This window comes from Brassica napus, chromosome A6 (genome assembly GCF_020379485.1).
Source record: "Brassica napus cultivar Da-Ae chromosome A6, Da-Ae, whole genome shotgun sequence".
Lineage (NCBI taxonomy): Eukaryota > Viridiplantae > Streptophyta > Magnoliopsida > Brassicales > Brassicaceae > Brassica > Brassica napus.
The window spans coordinates 4,760,520-4,777,149 of NC_063439.1; the positions used below are offsets into that span (position 1 = coordinate 4,760,520).

General features: G+C 39.3%; 5 protein-coding genes, 1 long non-coding RNA gene and 1 other non-coding gene across 21 annotated transcripts; 2 read left to right on the forward strand and 5 right to left on the reverse strand.

Annotated features, from left to right (window-relative positions):
• Nucleotides 1-54: 54 nt before the first annotated feature.
• Nucleotides 55-2,467, reverse strand: LOC106346452 (pentatricopeptide repeat-containing protein At1g13040, mitochondrial). The gene is made up of 2 exons (XM_048782214.1): nt 522-2,467; nt 55-434 (listed from the first exon to the last, which is right to left on the reverse strand). Exon 1 carries the CDS (start codon nt 2,235-2,237, stop codon nt 684-686), a length of 1,554 nt encoding a protein of 517 aa, XP_048638171.1. The 5' UTR covers nt 2,238-2,467; the 3' UTR covers nt 55-434; nt 522-683.
• Nucleotides 2,468-2,489: 22 nt separating this feature from the next.
• Nucleotides 2,490-8,037, forward strand: LOC106346451 (coilin). 12 transcript variants are annotated; one of them, XM_048782211.1, is made up of 18 exons: nt 2,490-2,728; nt 2,818-2,882; nt 2,971-3,210; nt 3,286-3,456; nt 3,543-3,609; nt 3,736-3,813; nt 3,908-4,103; nt 4,183-4,226; nt 4,290-4,484; nt 4,551-4,622; nt 4,708-4,860; nt 4,999-5,152; nt 5,233-6,002; nt 6,148-6,224; nt 6,327-6,453; nt 6,691-6,766; nt 6,938-7,085; nt 7,543-8,037. In XM_048782211.1, exons 1-13 carry the CDS (start codon nt 2,531-2,533, stop codon nt 5,427-5,429), a joined length of 1,830 nt encoding a protein of 609 aa, XP_048638168.1. In that variant the 5' UTR covers nt 2,490-2,530; the 3' UTR covers nt 5,430-6,002; nt 6,148-6,224; nt 6,327-6,453; nt 6,691-6,766; nt 6,938-7,085; nt 7,543-8,037. The 12 variants fall into 12 exon arrangements, with proteins under 12 accessions (XP_048638168.1, XP_048638170.1, XP_048638169.1 ...); XM_048782213.1 differs by having other exon boundaries at nt 6,691-6,732; XM_048782212.1 differs by lacking the exon at nt 6,691-6,766.
• Nucleotides 3,800-5,590, reverse strand: LOC125610188. Its single transcript, XR_007340214.1, has 2 exons — nt 5,499-5,590; nt 3,800-5,391 (listed from the first exon to the last, which is right to left on the reverse strand). It is a non-coding gene; the product is annotated as an uncharacterized LOC125610188 (long non-coding RNA).
• A 148-nt stretch (nt 8,038-8,185) lies between the features above and the next one.
• Nucleotides 8,186-9,668, reverse strand: LOC125610187 (B3 domain-containing protein At1g43171-like). The gene has a single exon (XM_048782219.1). The coding sequence runs from the start codon at nt 8,576-8,578 to the stop codon at nt 8,186-8,188; it is 393 nt and encodes a 130-aa protein (XP_048638176.1). The 5' UTR covers nt 8,579-9,668.
• On the reverse strand, nt 9,518-9,590 carry TRNAR-ACG. Its single transcript has one exon. It is a non-coding gene; the product is annotated as a tRNA-Arg (tRNA).
• Nucleotides 9,669-9,915: 247 nt separating the features above from the next.
• Nucleotides 9,916-13,249, forward strand: LOC106346454. 4 transcript variants are annotated; one of them, XM_048782217.1, is made up of 15 exons: nt 9,916-10,138; nt 10,279-10,374; nt 10,770-10,875; nt 10,955-11,066; nt 11,169-11,309; nt 11,397-11,501; nt 11,580-11,663; nt 11,739-11,857; nt 11,937-12,038; nt 12,124-12,237; nt 12,320-12,376; nt 12,449-12,569; nt 12,676-12,750; nt 12,824-12,859; nt 12,948-13,249. In XM_048782217.1, exons 3-15 carry the CDS (start codon nt 10,844-10,846, stop codon nt 13,059-13,061), a joined length of 1,212 nt encoding a protein of 403 aa, XP_048638174.1. In that variant the 5' UTR covers nt 9,916-10,138; nt 10,279-10,374; nt 10,770-10,843; the 3' UTR covers nt 13,062-13,249. The 4 variants fall into 4 exon arrangements, with proteins under 4 accessions (XP_048638174.1, XP_048638172.1, XP_048638175.1 ...); XM_048782218.1 differs by having other exon boundaries at nt 10,060-10,200; XM_048782215.1 differs by having other exon boundaries at nt 11,580-11,857.
• A 122-nt stretch (nt 13,250-13,371) lies between these two features.
• Nucleotides 13,372-15,464, reverse strand: BNAA06G07720D. The gene is made up of 2 exons (XM_013785789.3): nt 15,187-15,464; nt 13,372-14,935 (listed from the first exon to the last, which is right to left on the reverse strand). The coding sequence occupies exons 1-2, from the start codon at nt 15,265-15,267 to the stop codon at nt 13,835-13,837; spliced, it is 1,182 nt and encodes a 393-aa protein (XP_013641243.1). The 5' UTR covers nt 15,268-15,464; the 3' UTR covers nt 13,372-13,834.
• Nucleotides 15,465-16,630: the final 1,166 nt, after the last annotated feature.

The window sequence follows — 16,630 nt, forward strand, 5'->3', positions numbered from 1 at the left end:
ACAAACAAAAAAAAAGTAAACAGAACTGTAATCATCATCTATTTGGAAAAGAAATGTAAAGACTAGGTCTGATTCACTTTTTGTTGTTCTTACAGTACCAAGTTATTCAAGGTTCTTGGAGAGAGAGAGAGGTGAGAGCTTACAGGGTCCAATTATGGAAAAATGTTCTACAAGCGTACCTTTGAAGGAGAATTTTCATGCTTTCTCCAACCAAGAAACAACAAAGCTTGATGTGCCGATACATAAAAAAAAGGTAACTCCTCAGTCCAAAATTTATCAGTCCTCACTCCTCAGTGTAATATTTCTGAGGAGTGGGTTTACACTGAGTTGGGAGAAATTGTTTCATCTCCAACAACGCTAGGGAGCTGTCTGACTTGTGCCATAGTCTGACCATAAATGATGACCCTCTTCAGGAGTATTAATGTCAAAGTCAGCTGAAACAAAAGGTAAATATATAGTTGGTCTATGCAAAATCATCCACGGATTCACTTGTGTAGAAAAGGAATGAAAGTAGCTCAAACCTGATAAGTCTTTTGTTTTTTCTCCAAGCAGCAGCAGGTATCAATAGAGGCTTAAACGGCTCTGTATCAGCATCTCCATGCCGCCATAATTTGACTAAGATGGCATTTTCTCAACGGAGAAGGCAAGTTTGACAATTTTAAAGGTTTATACCCTTATTATGCCTACGCATCAGCACTCACTGAACAGCTAGCCTTTATGAGTGTATCAGACACATCTCTATCAAGGGTGAATCCTTTATCCATCATCTGGTCCCAGATCTTGTAGGCCGCGGATACTTTATTTTCCCGTATGAGTCCTCCAATAATGAACTTGAAAGTCAATTCATCAGGACAACACTCTTTACTCTGCATGTCCTCAAACAGTTTCATTGCTTCAGTTACTCTACAAGACCTGCAGAGGGCACTTATCAGGGCGTTATAAGAAATCACATCGGGTGCGATTCCGTGCTCAATCATGTCCTTGAAAACACCATAAGCCTTGTCGAGATTCCCGGATTTACACAAATGCTCCAGAATCGTTGTGTAAAATATGCGGTCTGGTGACAGACCTAACTCTGTCATCTGATCGAGAAGCTTCTTCGCAACACTAGAGTTACCTTCCCTGAGAAAAGCCTTGATAAGACTCGTGTACGTCACCACATTCATCACCACCCCCTTCTCTCTCATTTCCTCAAAGATCTTGTAAGCCTTCCTAGTGTTTGACGCCCTGCAGAACGTTTCAATCAGAGTGCTGTAGGAGACAACGTCACACAATCCTCTAGGCTCCATCTCTTTAGCCATGAAGGAATAGCATTTATCAGGATGACTAACCCTGCAATGCCGCTTCAGCAACTGGTTATAACTATAAGCATCAGGCTGTATCCCACTCTTCACCATCTCGCTCATCACCCCTTCCGCTTTCTTCAACATGTTGTTATCATAATAAAAATTCAACAACACATTGTACGTTACAACGTCCGGCTCACACCCACTCTTACTCATAAACGACTTCAAAGCTTCCGCCTTTTCTATCCTACCCGCCCTACAAAACCCACTAATCAACGCATTATAAACCACTGTACTAAGCTTAACCCTTGCACTCTTTATCTCATCAGCCACCATCTCATACGCCAAATCAACTTTCCGAGCGTGACACAACCCAACAACAAGTGCCGCACATGCTCTATTATCCGGCCTAATCCCTCTACGAATCATCTCATTCCAAATCTCAACAGCATCAGTAACCTTACCAGCTCTAAACAACCCATTAATAAGTATAGTATAAGATACAACATCAGGTTCTCTACCTCTCCGAACCATACAGCAAAACGTCTGAACAGCAAAACCAACCTTCCTCTCACGACACAACAGATCCAGATAAATATTAAACGCCCAGATATCCGGCACGTATCCGAGGGTCTCCATGTCCCTCATAAGAGCGTCAATGAGATCAAAGTTTTTAACTTTACATAAACCCGAGATAAACCTCGAGTAAGTAAACGGGATGAGGGAGAAGCCCATTGGGGTCATATCCCTATATATCGCCTCAGCGAGCTCGAATCTCGAGTCTTTGACCAAAACCCCGATGAAACGGTTGTAGTCGACGGAGAAAACGCGGTAGCTTGAGTGACGCATTTCGTCGAACACCTGGACCGCGTTGTCGATCATGCCTGACTTCACGAGATGAGCGATACGCGAGCGGTATGCGAGGCGTACTGCGCCCAGCGTCTGATGCATATCAGAGCTCGGCGACGCATATGATCATAATCAGGTTGCACTTGTGTTAGTTAGTCTCAACGCGGCGACATCAGATCGGACGACGACGGCTGAGTGCTGCGGCTTAAGTGAAGACGAAGGCTCCAACATTTAGCCTGAGGCTTAAATGGGCTTTAACTAAGGCCCATTATATGCCCTATTAATCTTTCATTAAACCCTCCCTGTGAACTAGAGTATTAGGTTTCGCTTTCTTGTTCTTCTCTATCATAGAGAGGGTTTAAGGAGGAGACGGAAAGCTCAAAACTTTAGCGACTATGGAGCCAGAGAAGGTGAGGGTTCGTCTCTCTTTTGAGGATCAACGGGTTCTGAGTAAGTCCCAGAAGAAGCAAGGTCTAAAGCGGAGCTGGGTTGTTCTGGATCCTAAATGTCACCGAACTGTTTCGGAGTTCTCTGATCATCTTCTTCACACATTTTGCCTCTTTGAAGCTTGTCCTCATGGCATTTCTCTATCTGTAGGCCTACTCCTTCTTTACCCTAACATTAATGGCTACATGCACTGTTTGGGGTCTTTCTTATGGAAAGTTTTAACCTTTGATTTCAGATGGACGGTTTCGTTTTGCCGCCGTTTGAGTCGAGCTGTGTATTGAAGGATAAAGACACAGTGTGGTTAGTTTCACTAAAGCTTTCACCTTTATTTCATTTCAGCTCTGTTAAGTATTATTTGTTAAAGTTTTCGTTTTTTTTTGTTTCCTAGTGTTAGGAGAAAGAAGGAACCTTTGTTAGAGCTTGTGGAGGAAGACAGTGAGGAGAATGTTTGTGCTGAGATTGAGGCTGAGGAGAGGGCTCCTGGGGCAATGCTTCTTGCTAATGAGGAGTTCCAGAAGGAAACTGGAGGATATGAAAGTGAGTCTGAGGAAGATGAGCTTGAAGAGATTGTCCCGGAGAAGAAGACTTCAAAGAAACGTAAAGCTTCGAGTAAAAGCACAAGCTCCAAGTAGGATCTCGACCAGAACTACTCTTACTCACTTATATGTGTACTCGTTTTTATTCATTTTTAACTATTTTGTAGGAGGAAGAAGTCTAAGTTAGCTACCACTGAAGAAAGTCCCGTGGAAAAAGAAAACGAAGCTGTTGTAAGCAAAAGCAATGCTGTGAAGAAGAGTAAAACATCGGATGCACGGAGAACTGAAAATGATGAACATAATGATGTTAAAGCCAAGTCTAAGACCAATTCAAAGAAGTATGTTTTTGTGTGTCAAAACTCTCTAGCACCTCTTGGATTATCTTTCACTGATTGTTTCGTCATGCCTTACTTTCTTGTTGCAGGTCCTCGAAACAAGCAGAAAGCAAAGAGACTAACGAACAGTGCAACATGTCTGGTGAAACTAAAAAGGTTCGACTTTATTTCATTGTCTCAAAGAACTAGAAGGGCTTGTCGTGTGTTTGTTTATTGTCTGAACAGTGCGATCCTTGTTTGCAACAAGGATGTGAGGCTAACTCTTCCTCGTATTTATTTAAGACACCTAGCAGAAGCGCTCGGCGTAAAAAGGCTAAACGGCAATGGTTGAGAGAGAAGACAAAACAAGAGAAGGAAGAGGTTCGTCTTCAGATGCTTCACAACTTAAAATGATAAAAGACTTATGTATCTATCACTCGATTAGCAAATAATAATACCTTCTTTCTTGTTACAGTATTTGCAGCTTAAACAGAAGCAGATGGTTGTAGCACCCAACCAAAAACCAGCTTTCACTACAAACCACCAAGTAACCAAGGAAAATCGCTCTGAAGCTCTGGAAACTCAGAAGCCAGATGAAAATGGTGATGGCGTTGGGGATGAAGTTGTTCCTGTGGAAGTGAGGCCAGGCCACATTCGCTTCGAGCCGCTCGGTAAATTGTCTCTCTGCAGAACTTTTGTGCATTTGCTTTTGGCGCTCCTCACTTCTTGTCTTCTATGCTTACTTTTCAGATAAAACAGATCAAGCTTCTGCTGAAGAAATTGCACCTCCTGCGGTATGACTTCACCCTATATTTGTATCCTTAAGCTTTGTCTGATCATGACTTCTAAAATGTTAGGAAAATTTTGTGTGGAATGGAAACATGACGAAGAAGAAAGGCCAAAAATGGGGAAGAGAGAAGGCAGGATTGTCCAAACGATATGCTCAGGATATGGATGAAGATACTTATCAGACCGAGCCAGCTGAGGCAGAGACAGTTGCTAAGGGTCAGATCGACTTTGAACAGCTTGTGGCTTACTCTGGCTCCGTAAAGGTTTGCTACCCACAGTTCTCTATAGGTTCTCAGCATATATAAACTCCTGATTTGTGAATGTTTCAGAAAGGAGATGTTATTGCATACCGCCTCATTGAGCTAACATCGTCTTGGACTCCTGAAGTTTCCTCCTTTCGAGTAAAATCTCTGACACCCCTTTTGAGCCACTCAAACAATCAACTCTTTCTTTGAGCCCTTTACAACATATTTAATCTCTTGGTAGGTTGGAAAGATAAGCAACTATGATCCAGAATCCAAGAAGGTGACTTTGATGCCTGTTGAAGAATATCCAATCGAGAAGAAGACAGAAGAGGACACCGATGATTCCTCAATGCAACCTGATACGTCTCTTTATAAAGAAGACGGATCTTTGGAGGTACGCTTCATGGTTTACAGTGTAAACTTTACACTATAAGATTGTGATCTAAAGAAACAAGAACACAGTTCTGGTTCTTGTAGTTGTTTGCTTGCTACGTATTAGCATTCTTATATAAGAAAGACCTTGCTTCTGCAGATAGAATTTTCTTCTCTGCTTGATGTCCGCTGCATCAAAACTAGCAGCAGCTCAGATACCGCAGAAGCAGCCAAGTCAGCACCGCTCAAACCTGTCCAAACAGCTACAAATCTAAAGCCGAGCACAGACAACGGTTTGCAAACCCCTGTAAAAGGTACGTTTCCTGCAACTTTAGTGCGATATTTTGTTGACATAGAACTTACTTTACTTCATTGAACCGTATGTAAATTGCAGAAAATGGGAAAGTGGACCCTTGGGAAGAACTAAGTAACGCTTTAAGTGCGAAAAAGGCACAACTGGCTCAAGCCAACAATGGTGGGTGGAACAAGAAAGGGAGCTCAAGTGGAGGATCGGCGTGGTCTTACAAGGCACTGCGAGGTAGCGGAATGGGACCTGTAATGAAGTATCTTAGATCTCAGAAAGAGATATAAAAAACTAGGCTTAAATCTTTAAAACTCTCATTTGGTGTATGTGAAAAACTCAGACAGAAGAAGAGAAACCTTTTTCTGTTTTGATGCGGTGTAGGCATGGCTGAGTTTTCGTTCGGGTAGGGGTTTATTATGTATAGAGAAAAACGATGGATGGTTCAAATTCCACAGCTGTCATCCATTGTATTTTAATTTCCCTACATGGAAAAATGAATAAAAAATCATTTTGCGAGGTATCCGTCGTTTGACCCAACCCAAACATCTAAGAGCATATTTATCCCAGTCTCTTAAGGAGTCTTTTGGTTTAATTACAAAATAAAAAAAAATAAAAAATATCAATTATCATAAAGACATCTCTTAATTAGGGTACACAAGAGACGGTCTCCTCTCCTTCCTTTGTCCTGTAGCTTCTTCTTCTCCATCTCACTTCTGTCATGCTTTCTTCAAAATGAAGTCACTCCTCCACGCATTTTCGTCTTTAAGAAGAAGAAAAGCAAGAAAGATGACAGCCACAGCTTCTCCTCGAGACCTGACGAAGCCACCGGCCCGTTTCCTGAATTCATTCTTCTCAAATAGGTTTTGATTTCTCTCTCTCAATTAGCTCATGAGAACAAAGAAGATAGTAATTGGTTACTCTGTTATCCTCTGTTTCTTGTCCAACCATTTGATGCTGAAAGTTTTGTGCTTTTTTGTTTATATGAATTGGCCCACCCTTGTGAAGTTTGATAGAGAATGATTGATGTAGTCTTCTCACTCTCAATGATCTCACATACCGCTTCGGAGTAAAAATCCTCAAAAGTATATATATATCTGTGTTGATTGGTGTAGAGAAATCGAAAATCATCCAATTGATTATTGAATCGATTAGTAAAAGAATCAATTTTGTAATGTTTTTGACAGGAAGGATGAATGGTTCTCGTAAGCAATCAATCGTCTATGCTGTTCGAGATTACCAACCGCTAAAAGAAAGCAGCGTCGCTTGCTCTGCCACGACGACTGACGGAGCAAGAAGCTTAACGATGCTATGGTTAGTCCTAAGAATACCAGTGAATGATCTTCTGTTTCATGTTTCCTATGAAACTCAGTAGAGAGATGCTGTGAAATAGTATTTGAATTTTATCATTAGGGAAATATGGATTTGAAGTCTCATTAGTTGATTTTAACTTCATTGATGTGTTTTCTATCCATTTGATTGCTCGTATGGGTTTCTCTCCTTTTTTTTTATTTATGTAACCACCGTAATTCAAATGAAATGTTTTCGTAGATGTCAGTGGACTTAAAGCGTGGGGAAACTCTTCTTATTCATGTAAATATGACGTTTCCATCTTTGCCTTGTGATGGTAACATTGATTACTTTTTAGTTATTTTCTCCATACCTTTTTGGATAACTAGTCTTCTTAAACTTTTATCATTTGATCTTTATTTTGTCTTGTAGTATTGAGCATGGATGCTATCGACATGTCTTGTTTATTTAGTATATATATCTTGTGATGTTGTTCTTTGAATTTTAGTTTTTCAAGTATTGGTATTTGAGGGAAGCTGCTAGGATGGGTGTGAAACAGGCTCTAAGGAGCATCGATGCGTTCCCAAGAGCAGAGTGAAAGTCTGAAGTCTCACAAGTACCATACTGGGAGTGATTGTGAAGTGCTTGCCCATCTTGTAAGTACCATTTCTTACTTCCATAGATAGATAGATGTTGTTTGTGTTTGTCTCGTGTTGTGACATATACATAACCTTCAAAAGCTAAATATATGTAATGATGTCTACAAACAAAGTTATAATATGTATATATATATATATAAGCAAATGATGATTCCAGTCTACTTTTATGTACACATTTACCTGTGTTCCTAGATTATTTTGTGTATATGGATGAGTAACAACAACTATGATCTCTAAAAACAAACTTGTGTTGAGAATGTTTTATACTTTTTTTTTTAAGAACTATAATTAAGAGACTTGCAATAAACCACCTAAATGTTCAAATCTCTTTCTAAGTCTCTTAATTCACTTTTACACTTTAAAAACTATAAAAAATTAAATAAGAGACCCTTTAAGGGGTTTAGGGATAATGATGCTCTAACTATCCAATTTTTTTTTTTAATGTTTCTTAAAGCTTTTGGTTAGTAGTGGTGTACGCTAATGAATGACCTGGTGGGACTATGGCTCGGCTCTTATTTGATTAAGAACATTCCTTCGTTGACTGCTGTGATGCAAAGGAGTTCTCTGGCATCTCATACGACCCCATTCCACTTTTTTCCCTTTGAACCTCCAAAAAGCTATACTTCTGATTTTTTACCTTCAGAAGAGTCATGTTCGTCTTTTGGCTATTGAACTTTTAGTAACCTTCTAATAATATTTGTTTCTGCAGGACATTGTGGACGACAGAATCTAACATTGTCTGAGCAATGAGGAAGGTGATACCTTATGCAGACGAATGTCTGGTTTGTGCTCGAACAAACAAGTGGAAGCTCTACAATAGTTTTAATTAGGTTCGAATGTAAAAACGTTCTTTTTTTGTATATGTGATGATTTTCATTAACCTTGCGCAGGTATGTTTTTAGAAATTCAAGATATTTCAATTAAATTTATTAAAAATTAGGGAAAATAACACTTAACTAGGAAAATATGAATGAAATCTAAAATATAATAATTAATTAGAGCCATTACGAATGAAATCCAAAAACATAATTAACTAGAGCTATTAATTAATAAGAAAAACCGAAGAGGTAGACGCAAATAACACATGTGCGCTACACTTAAATCATTAGAAGAGTGTACTGAAAATTGAGAACAATGAATCTCTTGTAACCACGATGCCAGTAGAGCTTCAGTTCTTGGCCTTCTTCGAGATCCAAAGAATACTTCATTGTACTCCAACCTTTTCCAAAAACATATTTGGTGTCGTCGTTAACACGCTTTATGGTGACTTTGTATTCGTCTTCTTCCGTTGCATCATAAACATCCACTTCCTTACCGTTTCTTAAACCCTCATCTGTAACACCATCCATCACCGCGAGAACTGACTCAATTTGTTCTCTCGGTAACACCATACTGTGTACATAATCAGTGTTTGTCAGTTGTTTTGTTATAATCATAGCAGGATGGATGGGTTCGACAGTATCAATAGGATATAATGCACCAATGATCATATTGATGTTTTTTTAAAGAAAAAACTAGAGATAGCTATTGAAAGTAAAAGAAAAAAGAATACTTGTGTAGTTTTTTTTGTCTTTTAGACAGAAACATATATATATATACCCGGATTAACCTGAGAAGAAAGAAAATACAAGAAAAATAGGAACTCCAAAGAAATCAGAAATATTCCGTTTAAAAAAAGGCGAAATCGTCCATATTTTTGCTAAATGATCTATTAATACTGAAATGAAAATGGAAAGAGGAAGAGTAATGTAGCTTGGGAAGCAAGTCATGATGTCATGAGCAGAGAGGTATGTTTACATAAAAGCATAACAGAAAGAATAGAAATACAAGAGAAGAAGAAATAGAAAAATCTCTCGTAACAAAACTTAAATTGTCTATATTTTTTTTATTGGAAATTTTGAGACTTGAAAACTCACGACATGGCTGGTTGGTTTCTCGTATCCAACGGTATTGTGATCAGAAAGTTTCAAAACATGTCTCTCATTTTCTTAATTGACGGAGCACTCAGCAAATATCTGCAACAGCTTTGGGACTTGGAATCTTGTGCCGTGTAGTTTGGTAGTTGACTCTTGTAGCTTAAGAGATGGGGAGTTACACTTGTGAATCAAGAACTGGCAAATGGTGGAGGTTGTTGCTTAGGTTTCTCTTGGAAGAACCGTTGTGTTCTTGTTTGGTATAGGTGACCAGATTAAGCCAGCTTAAAGACTTACTGAATCGTTTTGAGGTGCTTCTTGAAAGATGCAGATGAGAAGCATTCTTCCATTTGCAGACTGTGTATTCCAAGATCATTTTATTTTTATGTCGAGTGCATTCAAAATGTCTGAAACATTAATAAATGTGTTAGATCATATCTATTTTTTGAGTTCCATGTTGCTTGTGAGATAAGAGAACCCTATGCAATGAACAGCTCAAAAACATCAAAAAGAAACCGACTTCACTGGGGATCGAACCCAGAATCTCTGGTTTCGTAGACCAGCGCCTTATCCATTGGGCCATGAAGTCTTCTTGTTCTTTCTATCAATGTGTAAGTTATTTATATAATAAACTATTTGGAACTTCCAAAGATAACTTGACCTATCGGGCCATGGAGTCGTAAGATGTAGCCATTCGATGGCGAAAACAATTTACCAAATACTTCGATCCTGAGCCCATGAGTTGCAGTCTTAGGACTAGCCCAAATAAACCACGTGTGTCAGATCCAGACTTCCAGTGACTGAAAGAAAGCCTTTATTGTCTTCACAAGCCAGCTAAAAAGTCAACTTTGTTTTGACCTACATTCCCGTAAGTCGCGTTACATGCGATCAATTCAAACACACTTCGATGTTCTGTTCCTTTTTCAATCCAAAGTTATCTCTTCCTTTTGATTCTTCTATTTAAATCCTTTGTCCTTTACTATCTTTTCTTTTTCACTTGTCTCTCTCTCCACTCTTTAACCCGCCCGGCTAAAACAAAAAAATCTCAGTCAAACAAAATTCATCAGAAATTTTTCAAAGACGACGGCTTCTTTTAAATTAATCGAAGTTGATCATCATTCGTCTCCTCTCTCCTTGGTATTTGATTTTATTTACATCTTTTTAAGTTTCTCTAACGATCTTTGCTTGCTCCGTTACTTGTAAAATATTCTCTCTTTCTAGTCTCGTTTATTTAATTACACAGCTTTTAACGTGTAGTCTTTCGACTTCTGTTACAGAGAGTGAGGAGAGATCTTTATTTATGTCCAAATCTGATTCGTCGTCTCTAGCTTCCCTCAAATAGCTCCAAGTTTTATGCTTTTGCTCACTTTCTGGTAAGTAACAGCTTTTTTCTGTTCAATTAGTATCACTTCTTCTAATAGATCTGATTTCATTTTGTTATCTTTTGGGATTTGGGTTTTGGTAGTGCTCGAATATATTCCAATTAGTTCACACATCTTTCCCTTGCCAAAACCATCGCATCAGATTCATATTTTTATTAAACTCATGTTGTTTCTTGGGACCTTAAAAACTATGTCTGTGTCTGATTTTTATGTGATTCTGTCTGCTCTTTCTAGCTGCATAGCTTAATATTTCCATCTCACAAGTCCTTTTTTTTTAAATACTCTTTGACATGGGAATCTCTACTTGCAATCATTTGTGGACTAGATCTGAATCTAAAGATCACACTTTAATTCTTTGTTCAAAACTCGTTTGTCGTGTGATGCAGCTAACAAATAACCTTGGAGACTGAGGTTTCCACTGGGTCATATTGTTCCTGGTGACCTTAACAGGATTCAAGACATGGCTAACCGAACAGACAACTCCAATCGCTGGTTAGATTCGGCAAACAATCCTTAGTTCATTGCTTGTTGATCATAGTATATATAAGTAGTTTACTTCCTCGGTTTGCAGTTCGAATGGTAAAAAGCTGAATGATGGAATGAAACTCATTATAGCAACATTCATAGGAGTAGTTATTGGTTTCTTCTTGGGGATATCTTTCCCTACTTTGTCACTTACCAAAGTGAGCTTTACCTCTTTTAGCCCTTTTTTTTTGTTTTTATTTTCTCTCAAGAGTCAAGACTTTATGCTTAAATGTTGTCTCCCAACTTGACAATATGTTCAGATTAATTTCCCCTCTACCATTCTACCTTCTGTTGATATTGCTTACGTTGAAGACGAGACACCAGAAACATCGAGCGAAACGCTTTTGCACACATGGTCTTCTAGGACTCCGTCACATAGGGCTAATGCATCACACTGGAAGGCAATAGTTTCTTCTCTTTTTGATCTTTTTAGTGGGGTATTGGACAAGATCTTGTTAGAACTAATCTTGATGAGACTCTCTCTGCAGATTTGGGTTCCATCTAATCCCCGAGGTGCAGAGATGCTCACTCCTGGTATCGTTGCACCTGAATCAGACTATTACTTACGCAGACTCTGGGGTTTACCTGAGGAGGTAAGCTTACCCTTTTTCCATCTTTTGGACAAAAAAGCTTTATGAATTGTCTGATCACTGGTTTTGTTGTTCTTTTAGGATATACCTGTGAAGCCAAAGTATCTCATTGCCTTTACAGTTGGTTTAAGTCAGAGAGTAAACGTTGATGCTTGTGTCAAGAAGGTAATCTCTTATGCCGGCTCTCACCTTCCTTCCTGCTTAAAGCTTAAAGAGTCTTTTCTTCTTTATTATCCGCAGTTTTCAGAAGATCTGTTCACCCTTGTTCTGTTCCATTACGATGGAAGAACCACTGAATGGGACCAATATGAATGGTCTAAGCGCGCAATACACGTCAGCGTGCCAAAGCAAACCAAATGGTACTCATAACTTTGCTCCCACTACTCCAAACTTCCCTGAAACTAGCTTTCTAACCCTTGTTATGGTTTTCATCATAAGGTGGTATGCTAAAAGGTTTCTGCATCCTGATATCGTGGCACCTTATGACTACATATTCATCTGGGATGAAGATCTCGGCCTTGAACACTTCAATGTAGAAGAGTGCGTGTCCTTCCTTGCTCGTTTCTATCAATGCAGAAGAGTGTGTCTCCTTGCTCATTTATGCGTTTCTCTCTCTCTTCTGCAGGTACATTAGGCTTATAAAGAAACACGGTCTAGAGATATCGCAGCCTGGTGTGGAGTCTGAGAAAAAGATCACATGGGAGATAACTAAGAGAAAAACCAAAGGAGAAGTTCACAAGTAAGCAAAGTTTATGAACCCCTTTTTGGAACGTGAAAAATAAACCTTCAGATAATCACACTATCTTTTACCTATTCACCAGGGATGCCAAGGAGAAACCTGGTCGATGCAATGATCCTCACTTGCCTCCTTGTGCAGCGTACGTCAATCTCAATGGTTAACACTAGCAACATAGTTTTGTACTCTTGACTCCATGTGTGTGTTTTAACAGGTTTATAGAGATTATGGCTCCTGTATTCTCAAGAGACGCCTGGCGTTGCGTTTGGCATATGCTTCAGAACGACTTGGTTCATGGTTGGGGTCTTGATTTTGCACTTCGTAAATGCGTAGAGGTGAATCATTTTGCTTAAACACGTTGATTCATTAAAAAAAACATTGGACATGTGTTTGGTGACGACATCAGTTGCTAAAAAGTTTCATAATGTAAAACACAAACAGCCTGCACATGAGAAGATAGGAGTTGTGGATTCTCAATGGATCATTCATCAGACTGTTCCTTCTTTAGGCAGCCAGGTGCTTTGATTAATACCTTATCAAGTTCTCTGTTTTGTTAATATACTTAAATTCATTTTTCGGATACTCTCAGGGAGAGGAACACGACGGTGTAGCAGCGTGGCAAGGGGTATGAACTTTGAACATTAGTTTCTAAAAGAGAGCTTAGTGGTTTCTTGTTAAACTTATTGTGATATACATGGTGTGTTGTTGCAAAGGTGAGAGACAGGTGTAAAAGGGAATGGACGATGTTCCAAAGCAGAATGGCGAGTTCCGAGAAGATGTATCTGAAGGAACTTGCAGCCGCTTCTTCAAACTCTACCATTCCTTAAAAGTAACAAACAGAAAGACAAAGTGCGGGCTGGAATCAAAACCAAGACGGTTGTAGCAAAAGTCCATAAAAGTTCTTTTTTTCTTACTGTTCATATGATGATAATGATTAAGCAAATTCAAACTTGTAATTTTACACACAGGACACATTTTTCAAATAGAACAATGAGAGATTGTTGATTGTTTTTCACTTGACCGTTGTTAACTCCTCCTGTCTTAAAATCAGATGACCATGTGTGTGGTGGGTCACATTGTGTATCAGCATCTGGAAAGGTATATTGTATTCCTAGTGATGATAACAAAAATCTGAACTCGATCAAACATTGTAAGCTTATTCATGAGAATAAATATCTTAATGTATACATAACAAAGCCAATAAAATCTAGAGAGGAAGAGACAGATGTACAATAAGGCCAACCAAAGAATGTCTTAAAGCAAAACTTCCCAAAGGGGAAACTCAGAAGAAGAACACATACTCATGTTTGAAGATAGAAGATCACACAAGTAATGAAGGTTTTCATGCCAGATTCCAAAATCAGAATCCTGAAGAAACAAAGAGATCTATCTATATACAAGAAAATCTTTACTCTTTAATAGTCTTCTTGAAATACTCTGCAGCTTCCACTGACACCAATACGCCTCAGACAAAAAAACGCAGAGATTATCTATCAGTTGTGTGAGTGTTTTTAGCCCAGAGGAGGATTCAAGCCAACCTTTTGTCTTCTCTCAATGTAGAGAGATCAGTAAGGCTCTGTGTGGTGAAAATTCACATCTATCATTCCTTTTCTCTGATGCAGTTTCCCGGCAAGAGGAATCTATACTTCTCCGCATTCTCCAGGAGATAAGAAGGAAGATGAACAGCCGAGAAAGAATGAGGAATCGGACCCATCTTCCCTATAATATCCTTGAAAGTATACTCTTCAGGCAACATATCGAAAAGATCACCCCCTTTGCATATAACTCTCTGAACCCTTTCAGGATTCAAGAAACGCCTAAACCTCACTCTATCACTATGGCTATAAGCCTTCATCTTGAATACAAACTCACTAACCCTCCTAAAGCAAAAGCTGCAATGCCACCCCGCATCCGCCAAGATCTCATCAGACTGTCGGTAATGAGCGTACCGCGTCTTCCCCGTCTCGTACCTATGCACAGAAGCTCTCCAGCTCTTGTTGTCAACAAGGAACTCGAACGAGTAAAGATAGTTCTTGAGCCGTAAGTGGAGGATCTTAGGCACCTCGTCGCACCATCTCAAGAGGTTTATAGTGTGTCTACTCGGAATCTCGTCCACGTCAGACATTAGCAACAAGTCGTCATCAGTGATCCCAGCTATCCGTAGAAGCTGGTCTAACGCCACTCGCTGATACGCCTCCTCGTAGAAAGGGTTCATCCCTTTGGTCACAAACCTCCCACCGAGGGAGCCGTAAGTGAGACGTGACTCGATGAAACTAAACTCGTCTCTGTGGGAAGCGAAGACGAGAGGCTTGGGGAGGCCTGTGAAGGTGGAGTTGGACTCGAGGAGGACGAACTGAGTGATGTAAGGGTAGAGCTCTCTCCAACGGATAGAGAGAATGTCGAGCTCGTTGCTGAATAAAACGGCGTCGTAGACGCGTCTAGGGAACTCTCGGACTCCCCAGCCGTGGAGTTTGCAGAGAGTTGCCATGGAGGCGTTGGAGTGGTGGTAGTGAGGGATGTCGTGGAAGGGTTTTGGTGGGGATTCCCATAGTGGCCGGAGGAAGTAGGAGATCTTTTGTCCGTGGATGTAGCCGGCGAGGAGACATGTCGGGACGATGACTAGTAGGAAGATGTATGTCTTCATGTCTACGCCGCGGAGAGCGCAGCAGAGTCTGGAGAAGCTGGAGAATCTACCAGTTTCCTGCAAAAACGCATAAACTCAGATCCATCCAAGAGACGAAAGGTATAGACTTTGAGGGTTTTGAATCGTTTTGAGAGTGAAGCTACATGAGAATGCGAGTTCGTGGTTGAAATCAAAAGAGATGGGTCGAGTTATATACATGAAAAACGAGTGAAAGTTTCGAACTTTAGAGGAAAGGGAAGTTAAGATCTTGTTTTTGCTCCACGCATCAATGAGGTTTAAGAGCGAGGACGCAAAGAAAGAGATCGAACCTGACTACAGAGAGCGCCACAGATATCATCAGTCTTCTTAGAACAGTAATGTCCACCAGCTTCTCCCATCATCCACCACATCAGATCCACCGTTTTTACCAAAAATGACAAAAACAGAAACTTTCAAAAAAGGCTGAATCAAAGAAGGAAACTTTTCAGAGAGAAACAAAACTATCAGAAAAAAAAAAAAAAAGAAATGGTTTTTAAGAGAGAAGAGAGGATGAAAAAGGGCTGTGTCCTCTCTGGAAATGGGTGGCACTGAGCTAATGAGAAAGAACAAGGGGCCAAAATCATAATTGTGAATAAATAGAGAATTTAATCATCTAATTCTGCTTCATTTTCGCAGTTTACGCAATTACCCCTAGCTCTAACAGCCTACGGGATAATTAGTCTGGGGGTTATAAGGTCATTAAGCAGCAGCTTAACGGTTTTACTCGGGCCCCGCCACGAGTCTCAAACGCCTATGTCGTGTAAATGACTTTATGTGTCTGGTTTCGACACGTGGCGATGCAAAATATCTGCTTTCATTGCTCTTGGGCTTTTTAATCTGGGCCATCTTACCGATTGTAGCCCATTCAGTTGATTATATTATTCCTCCTTGTTTACAAAATATATAAATTTTACGGTTTCGGTATGGATTTATATAATTTAAATAATCATTGATACGGTATCATTTCATGTGTAACAACACCCCTTGACAAATTATTTGGTTTTAAATAGAAGGAAGAATATGATTCAATAATTGTAAACAAAGCCAATGGACCACCATGACTTGTGTTGAATAGGTCGGTGGGCGATACATTGACTTAGAAAATTGTAAGCCCCGTTTACTTGTGATTCAGTAATAATTTAGACATGACTTCTAAATTTAAATCTCATCGTCTACAAACGCTCACTTGGACAAAGAGAAAAAAACAGGAAAAGTGTTTAAATTAATCAGACGAAATTTCGCACTCTTGAGATATGAATTATTGATATAAGTTTCTTCCTTTGTTTGTTTTTTTGGGTCTTCTTTTATCTTGTGGAGCAAACGTTGCTTTTTTTTTTACTATACGTTTCACACGTTATAAAAGATCTAAATTCTAAATTGAACTGAAAAGTATAACATGTCTACTTGTATGTGCTAGTTCCATTGTTATGTTACAAACAAGATTCAAATCTGTATATTGTATATTATTGACTAAAAATATTTTAATAAATCAAAGTTAAAATCAATGGTCAATCTATTAATATAGTCGATTGTCACCAATTCATGTACAACTCTGAACTCTCACGAAGAGAGTAGGTTTTATTGCTAAAGTGTACACTATCACCAGGTTGAAAAAACGATTTCTCCGTTCTATAAAATGATTGATTGGAGTATATATGTATCGTGTGGGAGGACTATGAATATGAGTGAATATAGAAAGAAAACAGTGACGCATGATAAGAGTAAAAAGTTGCA